Raw genomic sequence first — 9,229 nt, 5'->3', positions numbered from 1 at the left:
TCAGGGGTCTTCCAACTTGGCCCTTTTATGACTGGAGGACTTCAACTCCCAGGATTCCTCAGACGGCCATTTTGATGAACCTGCAGGCTTGGATCCAGACTCTCAGGGGTCTTCCAACTTGGCCCTTTTATGACTGGTGGACTTCAACTCCCAGAATTCCTCACAGCCGGTAAAACTCCTTGGACGCCTGAACCTAGGTCTGAGAGTCCCCAGAAGGTTGAACTGGGAAAATACTGACCACCTGAAGTTGAGGGTCTTAAGGAGTCAGTCGGTAAAACTCCTTGGACGCCTGAACCTAGGTCTGAGAGTCCCCAGAAGGTTGAACCGGGAAAATACTGACCACCTGAAACTCCCAGGATTCCACAGTCGGCCATTTTGATGAAACTGGGGGCTTGGATCCAGACTCTGAGGGGTCTTCCAACTTGGCCCTTTTATGACTGGTGGACTTCAACTCCCAGAATTCCTCAGATGGCCATTTTGAGGAACCTGTGGACTTGGATCCAGACTCTTGGGGCTTCCAAGTTGGCCCTTTTATGACTTGTGGACTTCAACTCCCAGAATTCCTCAGACGGCCATTTTGAGGAACCTGCGGACTTGGATCCAGACTCTCAGGGGTCTTCCAACTTGGCCCTTTTATGACTGGTGGACTTCAACTCCCAGAATTCCTGTCGGCCATTTTGAGGAACCTGCGGACTTGGATCCAGACTCTCAGGGGGCTTCCAACTTGGCCCTTTTATGACTGGAGGACTTCAACTCCCAGGATTCCTCAGACGGCCATTTTGATGAACCTGCAGGCTTGGATCCAGACTCTCAGGGGTCTTCCAACTTGGCCCTTTTATGACTGGACTTCAACTCCCAGAATTCCTCAGCCAGGCACGCTGGCTGAGGAATTCTGGGAGTTGAAGTCCACCAGTCATAAAAGGGCCAAGTTTGAAGACCCCTGGACTAGATGGTCTCAAGGATTCCCAAGTATTCTAGGGGATTTCTATCACTCATGGTTGAAAAATAAATTACTGTAAGGGGCAGCAAATAAAGGTTTTCCCCAACATACAACTATTCGTTTAGCGACCGTTTGAAATTACAACGGCACAGGAAAAACCAACTTAGGACCATTTTTCAAACTTAACGACCGTTGCATCCCCGGGATCAGGCGATCCAAATTCGGACGCATGGCGAACTGCTTCATATTTACGACGGGTTCCGCGATCCTCTTTGGGTGACCTTCTGACCAGCAACCGATGGGGCAAGCTAGAGTCACTTCTGGGCCGCGTTCCAAATTTGACGACCGCCCGGGGGCAAGGGAGCTCGCGAAATGGGGCAAAACTCAACCGTCTGGTTTCGGGATGAAACGTTTGGGCTCATTTGGGGTCGTAAGGCGACGGCTTCCTGTGCTAATAGGGCTAATAATAAAAGTTGGAAGGGACCTTGGAGGTCATCTAGTCCAACCCCCTCCTGAAGCTCGAGACTCCTATAGAATCATAGGAGAAAGTTGGAAGGGATCTTGGAGGTCATCTAGTCCAACCCCCTGCTCAAGCAGGAAACCCTTACAGAATCAGAGAAGAACAAGAGTTGGAAGGGACCTTGGAGGTCATCTAGTCCAACCCCCTGCTCAAGCAGGAGACCCTTACAGAATCAGAGAAGAACAGAGTTGGAAGGGACCTTGGAGGTCATCTAGTCCAACCCCCTCCTCAAGCTGGAGACTCTTATAGAATCATAGAAGGAGAAAGTTGGAAGGGATCTTGGAGGTCATCTAGTCCAATCCCCTCAAGCTGGAGACTCTTATAGAATCATAGAAGGAGAAAGTTGGAAGGGATCTTGGAGGTCATCTAGTCCAGCCCCCTGCTCAAGCAGGAAACCCTCTACCATTTCAGACAAGTGGCTGTCCAGTCTCTTCTTAAAATCTTCCAGTGTTGGAGCATTCACGTCTGGTGGCAAGCTGTTCCCCTGGTTAATTGTTCTCACTCTCAGGAAATTTCTCCTTAGTTCTAGGTTGCTTCTCTCCATCATCATCATCATCATCATCATTATTACTATTATATGATTTATTAATTATATTAATAATAAGGAAATTTCTCCTTATTTCTAGGTTGCTTTTCTCCATCATTTTATTTTTATTATTATATGATTTATTAATTATATTAATAAGGAAATTTCTCCTTAGTTCTAGGTTGCTTCTCTCCATCATCATCATCATCATTTTTATTTTTATTATATGATTTATTAATTATATTAATAATAAGGAAATTTCTCCTTAGTTCTAGGTTGCTTCTCTCCATCATCATCATCCATCGTCATTTTTATTATTTTTATTATTATATGATTTATTAATTATATTAAGGAAATTTCTCCTTAGTTCTAGGTTGCTTCTCTACATCATCATCATCCATCATCGTCATTTTTATTATTTTTATTATTATATGATTTATTAATTATATGAATAAGGAAATTTCTCCTTAGTTCTGGGTTGCTTCTCTCCATCATCATCATCATTTTATTTTTATTATTATATGATTTATTAATTATATTAATAAGGAAATTTCTCCTTAGTTCTAGGTTGCTTCTCTCCATCATCATCATCATCATTTTTATTATATGATTTATTAATTATATTAATAATAAGGAAATTTCTCCTTAGTTCTAGGTTGCTTCTCTCCATCATCATCATCCATCATCGTCATTTTTATTATTTTTATTATTATATGATTAATTATATTAATAAGGAAATTTCTCCTTAGTTCTAGGTTGCTTCTCTCCATCATCATCATCCATCATCGTCATTTTTATTATTATTATATGATTTATTAATTATATCAATAAGGAAATTTCTCCTTAGTTCTAGGTTGCTTCTCTCCATCATCATCATCATCATCATCATCATAACAATAATGTTGGAAGGGACCTTTGAGGTCATCTAGTCCAACCCCTTGCTCAGGCAGGAAACCCTACACCATTTCAGACAAATGGCTGTCCAGTCTCTTCTTTAAAACTTCCAGTGTTGGAGCATTCACAGCTCCTGGTGGCAGGTTGTTCCACTGGTTAATTGTTCTCACTGTCAGGAAGTTTCTCCTTAGTTCTAGGTTGCTTCTCTCCTTGGTGAGTTTCCACCCGCTGCTTCTCGTCCTGCCTTCAGGCGCTTTGGAGAATAGCTTGACTCCCTCTTCTTTGGGGCAGCCCCTGAGATACTAGAACAACTGCTATCCTGTCCCCCCTCATCCTTCTCTTCGTTAAACTAGACATCCCCAATTCCAGCCACCGTTCCTTATATGCTTTGGCCTCCAGTCCCCTGATCATCTTTGTGGCTCTTCTCTGTACTCTTTCTAGAGCCTCAGCATCTTTTTTACACCGTGGTGACCAAAGCAGATATTCCAAGTGTGGCCTTTCCAAGCCCTTGTAAAGTGGTATTAACATTAGCACGCAGAAAGGACCCCCGTCAGTGCTTTTATTGACAATTAATTGACATTTCAAATTCATCCACAAGCATGACAAAACGTTCCTGTCTTAGCTTGCAATTCAGCCAAGATAAAGAACATTATCTTATATATATATAATTCATTTTTCACAATGTTTTCACCAATTGTGGTACAGGACTGGGACAAAGTTAGCCACAAAATGGCGAGGACCTTCAATTAGGCTTTGGGAAGGGGACAGGAGGAGGATTCGGGTGGGGTGAGGTCAAAAAAGTCAAGATGTTGTCCACGAGAACAGGACCCACGTCCCATCCACCCCTGGTCCTCCTAAGACAGCCGTGCCCCGTTCTGGTTTTCGTAGAGCAACGTTTCTCAACCCGGGTAGCTGGAAGACGGGTAAAACTACAACCCCCAGAATTCATAGCTGGCTGGGGGAATTCTGGGAGTTGAAGTCCACCGATCGTCCAGCTGCCCAGGTGGAGGAACGCTATCCAAGAACACTCGTGCCACAGATCTGTCCATCATCGTTCGTTGGGTCCTGACCGATTTCTCGCACATTTTTTTAAAAAAAATCCAGCTAAGGCACGAAGTAAAATTGCTGGTGACATTAGCGGCATTCTCCATCCTCAAGCCGGTGCCCGCGGGCACCACAGATCAAGCTGCCTGGGGTCCGGAGTGCGAGGGAGAAGCAAATAAAGACAACCCCATTTACCCTACACAAAAGAGGAGTGTCTTCCTTGCCTACGGCTGTCTACACAATGTAGTTCCCGGTGCGTTGAAACAGGCATTTCTCGCAACATCTGGAACGGGCATCTTATACATGGTCCTCCTGATGTGCAGCCAGCTGAGCCAAGCGCCAAAGCCCCCTCAGGCTAGTGTTGGGTTGGAAAACCAGTTGAACGCACCGCTGGTATTGCTCGCTCGTGATGCCCGCGAGAAAGGACCGGATTCCCAGTCTTTCGCAAACGGCTACTTGGGCTTCCCCAACCCGGCTCGTTCCTCGGACTCCGAGTCGGGAGCGACGCGGATTCTTTGGATCATGCAGAAACAATCGTTGGCGCCGGCGCGCCTCCCGCACTTCGGACAGGTGCCGCCTTCCTCTTTCTCGCAGTGCTGCCTTTTGTGCCTGGCTGCCCCGCTTCGGAAGTTCGATACCTTCCCGCACAAGAGGCACTTGTACCTTAGTCCCGCGTGGAACGCCATGTGCGTGGATAGGTAGCACTTGCTTAAGCTCTTGCCGCACTCGCCGCAGGGATACAACGGCGTGTCTTTAGTTCCCCGACGGCCGGCCGCCGCGACGCACGCCTGACGTCCTTTGGCGTTGTCGGAGAGCTCCTTTGCGGCAAAATCCGGTGGCGGCTTTGGGAGCGGGTCTTTTTTGTTCTCCACAACTTTCCTGCAACCTTGCCAGTGAGTCGAGAGCTGCCACTTGTACACAAATCTTTCCCCGCATTCCGGACACCGGCACAGCCTCTTCGTGGCGGAGGTCGTCATCAAGCTGCGCGGACTCTCGGCGCTACCCCTGCCGGCGTCGGAAACCCCTTTGCTTTTGCCCATTCTCGGTCTCTGGTGAGGCTGGCACAGCCTGAAATGCAGGAAGACCTCCTTGCCTTCCGCGGAAGACGGGCAGCGGGTAGGTTTTTCCGGGAGAGGGACCGAACCCGTCGACTTCCTGGCGCGGCTCGCCTCGCTCGCCGCCTGCCCACCGGGAGTCGTCTGGGGCTGCTGTTTCCCCCTCTGGCGACAGTACCTATAATGCACTTCCAAATTCATCCACAGTTTGAAGGGTTCTTTGCACCAAGGACAATAATAGAGTTTCTCCTCCTTGGTGGGGGCTTCCGGGGAAGACGACAGAGTATCCGGCATCTTCCCTGCGCTCCGCGCCAACGCCTGCCGGCGGGAGTCCACACAATTCTCGTCGCAAGTGGTGTGCGCCAACTGCATTTCCTTGACGGGGTGTTCCGCACGCACGGCAAAATCGCGCCAGGGCAGGATTGTCCTGCGAGGACAAGACGGCAGCTGGGAGTGTGTTTCGGCCGCCACAACGGGCTCAAACCACCCGCCGCACGGCAGTGGGACGTCCTCTGTGCTTGCGCCCACCGAAGCCCGCTCCGCCGATTCTATCCGCAGGTGTCCACCCTGTTCGCGTGCCGAAACGCGAGACTGTTCAGGAGGTCCCTCGACGTCGCGACAGCAGGGCGCCTCTTCTTTAGAGAAAGTAAAGATGCTCTCGAGAGGGCCCGCTTTCTCCAGAAAGCTTCCCGTGTCCATTTGGGATCGATCTTCATCTCCTGGAGGACAAAACCAACTCCTGGAGTCCACGCGATTCTCGTCACAAGTGGTGCGCACCAACTGCATTTCCTTGACGGGGTGTTCCGCACGCATGGCAAAATCACGCCGGGGCAGATTTGTTGTCTTGCGAGGACAAGACGGCAGCTCGGTGGACATTTCGGGCGCCACGAGCTCGACCCACCCGCCGCACAGCAGTGGGACGTCCTCTGTGCTCGTGCCCGCCGAAGCCCGCTCCGCCGATTCTATCCGCAGGTGTCCACCCTGTTCGCGTGCCAAAACGCGAGACTGTTCAGGAGGTCCCTCGACGTTGCGACAGCAGGGCGCCTCTTCTTTAGAGAAAGTAAAGATGCTCTCGAGAGGGCCCGTTTTCTTCGGAAAGCTTTCCACGTCCATTTGGGGCCGATCTTCATCTCCTGGAGGACAAAAAAAAGAAAAAAAAGAATTGATAATTGTGACAGAGGAAAAGAGAAACGTGTCCAGTTCTGGTAAAAACAAAACAAAACAAAAAAACCCTCAGCCCACCCTGACTGATTTGATAAGAAGCAAAGCGTAATCAAAGGCGTTTGATTCGGGGAGAGGTGGCCACCAGGAGATCGCAGTGCCGTAGGTTAAAAACGAGGAAGCAAAAACGTGCTGAAAAAAAAAAGGCAACGGCAAATGATGTCGTTCCTTAAAAAATGACAAAGGGGTCATCAGGATCTGAGAAGGGAGGGAGGGAGGAATTAGGGGGGGAGGAGATTAACTCTCCCCCTTAATTAAATTTTCCCGCAAGGGAGGAGGAATTAATTCTCCATTAAAAGAGCATTTCCCAAAGCAGACAGACGGCCAGCAGGGCGGTTCAAGGACGGCTCGACCTCAGACGTCGTCTTCCGTACGTGCAGTACACTGACGCTCCCACTGCTGAGATGATGGGAATTGTAGTTCAGGGCTCCAGAAGAAGGCAAAAGACGGACCTGGGATCGTTTGCCCGTCGCCCGGTTCCTGGGCGCTTCGCTCACCTTTACAAAGGATCTCAACAGGGGAATCTTCTACGGGTTTCGACGATATGAGGATGTTCAGACGTTCGTTATTTTGAACCCAGGCCAAGACTTCTTCCGGGGTGATCGGGCATCTCCCTGGAAAGGAAAAGGACTGATCAGAGGAGTTGTTTCCAGGTTCCCCAACCTCACCAACCTCTGGGATTTCAACTCGCAGAATTCCTCAACTAACATACCCGGAGATTTCAGCTCCCAGAATTCTGCAGGCAGTTTGCCTGGATTTCAGCTCCCAGCAGTACCTGCCAGCATGCCTGGATTTCAGCTCCCCAAATGTACCCACCGGCATTCCTGGACTTCAACTCCCAGAATGCCTTGCCAGCACGCCTGGACTTCAACTCCCACAATTCCCCCACTCTGGACTTCAATTCCCATAATCCCTCAGCCAGCATGCCTGGACTTCAATTCCCATAATTCCCTCACTCTGGACTTCAATTCCCATAATCCCTCAGCCAGCATGCCTGGACTTCAACTCCCATAATTCACCCACCAGCATTCCTGGACTTCAACTCCCAGAATTCCTCAACTAACATACCTAGAGAGATCAACTCCCAGAATTCCCTCGGCAGCATGCCCCAATTTCAACTCCCAGAATTCACCTACCAGCATTCCTGGACTTCAACTCCCAGAATTCATTGCCAGCATGACTGGACTTCAACTCCCAGAATTCCCCCCCTCTGGACTTCAACTCCCAGAATTCCCCCCACTCTGGACTTCAATTCCCATAATTCCTCAACCAGCATTCCTGGACTTCAACTCCCAGAATTCCTCAACTAACATACCTAGAGATCAACTCCCAGAATTCCTTGCCAGCACGCCTTGACTTCAACTCCCACAATTCCCCCACTCTGGACTTCAATTCCCATAATCCCTCAGCCAGCATGCCTGGACTTCAACTCCCATAATTCCTCAGCCAGCATGCTTTGGGACTTCAACTCCCACAATCCCCTGCCTTGCAGACCCCCTACGCTGCCTCAGCCCACCTTATGCCCGCTATCCCTCATCAGCTGGGAGAGCAGAGAGGCCGAGGATAATGGGAGTTGTAATTAACCCCTCGTAGGGCTAATTAACGACCCCGTCTAAATTACTTGCCGGTGACATTTTCACCCCCCTACACACCTTTCATGAGGAGGGGTGAGGTATCAAGAGCCCTCGGTCCGTTCCTCTTGGCCCCAAACGACAACCCTGGCAGGTAGGCCGGTCCAAGAGGGAGGAAGCCTCTCCTGTGGCCGAGCAGGACTCGAACCCAGCTCTCCTGCTTCTATAGTTCCTCTCGCAATCCGCCCCGCGCCCCCGAACCCCGAGCCCTGTGGGGGCTACTCACCGACCAGCAAGAGAGCCTGGTAGTTTTCCTGCAGTACCTCCCAGTAGAGCTGTTTCTGGTCCTCGCTTAGCGACTGCCACTCGTCCGGCGAGAAGTAGACGACCACGTCCTCAAAGGTGACCGCCATCGGACCCTCCAAGGAGAAAAATTGCATTGCAGAAAAACAAGCACCCCGGGTTTTTTTGGGGGGGGGAGGAGCGGACGAGGATGGAGGAGACCCCGGATCAAAAACAGTCCGTCGGAGTGGACGATCCCTGAAACGGGAGAGCTGGTTTTGTGCGGCGGCAGCGGCAGCCGCCGAAAAAGGCGACACAATCCTGGGTTGTTATAAACCGAGGCCTAGACTCCAAATCACCAGAAGTCTTAGTAGCACGCTTTGTAAAGCCTTAGTAAGGCCAGGCCTGGAACGCGGCGTCCACTTTTGGTCACCTCGTCACAAAAAAAAACACGATGCGGAGAAGAGCGACTAGGATGATCAAAGGCCGGGAGATTAAGACATATGAAGGACGGTGGCGGGATTTGGGAACGGTCGGTCTTTAGAGAAAAGAAGGATTTAGGGGTGATAGGATAGCAATATTAGGGAATTGGGGGGGGCTGCCACAAAGAAGAAGAGGGGGTCAACTTGTTTTCCGAAGCAACGGAAGGCCGGACGAGAAACAACGGATGGAAACGAATCGAGGAGAGAAGCGACCTGGAACTAAGGAGAAACTTCCTGACAAGTGAGAACGATTAACCAGGGGAACTGCTTGCCTCCAGAAGTTGTGGGTGCGTCAACGCTGGAGGTTTTCAAGAAGAGACTGGGACAGCCACTTGTTTGAAATGGCATAGGGTCTCCTCCTTGAGCAGGGGGCTGGACTAGAAGACCTCCGAGGTCCCATCCAACTCTGTTACTCTTATGATTCTGTTACAGGTCTCCTGCTTGAGCAGGGGGTTGGGCTAGATGACCTCCGAGGTCCCCTCCAACTCTATGGTTCTGTAAGGGTCTCCTGCTTGAGCAGGGGGTTGGGCTAGATGACCTCCAAGGTCCCCTGCAACTCTATGATTCTGTAAGGGTCTCCTGCTTGAGCAGGGGGTTGGGCTAGATGACCTCCAAGGTCCCCTGCAACTCTATGATTCTGTAAGGGTCTCCTGCTTGAGCAGGGGGTTGGGCTAGATGACCTCCAAGGTCCCCT

At 50.1% G+C, this 9,229-nt stretch overlaps 1 protein-coding gene across 1 annotated transcript; it reads right to left on the bottom strand.

Moving 5' to 3' along the window:
- Positions 1-4,376: 4,376 nt before the first annotated feature.
- Positions 4,377-8,184, bottom strand: LOC107299917 (zinc finger protein 786-like). The gene is made up of 3 exons (XM_015829259.1): positions 8,058-8,184; positions 6,698-6,814; positions 4,377-6,112 (listed from the first exon to the last, which is right to left on the bottom strand). The coding sequence occupies exons 1-3, from the start codon at positions 8,182-8,184 to the stop codon at positions 4,377-4,379; spliced, it is 1,980 nt and encodes a 659-aa protein (XP_015684745.1).
- Between the last annotated feature and the right edge of the window lie 1,045 nt (positions 8,185-9,229).

Source organism: Protobothrops mucrosquamatus, unplaced genomic scaffold (assembly GCF_001527695.2).
Source record: "Protobothrops mucrosquamatus isolate PMUCROS unplaced genomic scaffold, P.Mucros_1.0 scaffold5711, whole genome shotgun sequence".
Taxonomy (NCBI): domain Eukaryota; kingdom Metazoa; phylum Chordata; class Lepidosauria; order Squamata; family Viperidae; genus Protobothrops; species Protobothrops mucrosquamatus.
The sequence above is the reverse complement of the archived record's forward strand: the minus strand, read 5'-3'. Positions and strand labels throughout refer to the sequence as shown.

Coding starts and splice junctions, on each gene's coding strand:
- LOC107299917 (XM_015829259.1), bottom strand. CDS start 8,184: ATGGCGGTCACCTTTGAGGACGTGGTCGTCTACTTCTCGCCGGACGAG. Junction 6,815..8,057: donor CCAGGCTCTCTTGCTGGTCG/GTGAGTAGCCCC, acceptor TTTCCTTTCCAG/GGAGATGCCCGATCACCCCG. Junction 6,113..6,697: donor TGTTGAGATCCTTTGTAAAG/GTGAGCGAAGCG, acceptor TTTGTCCTCCAG/GAGATGAAGATCGGCCCCAA.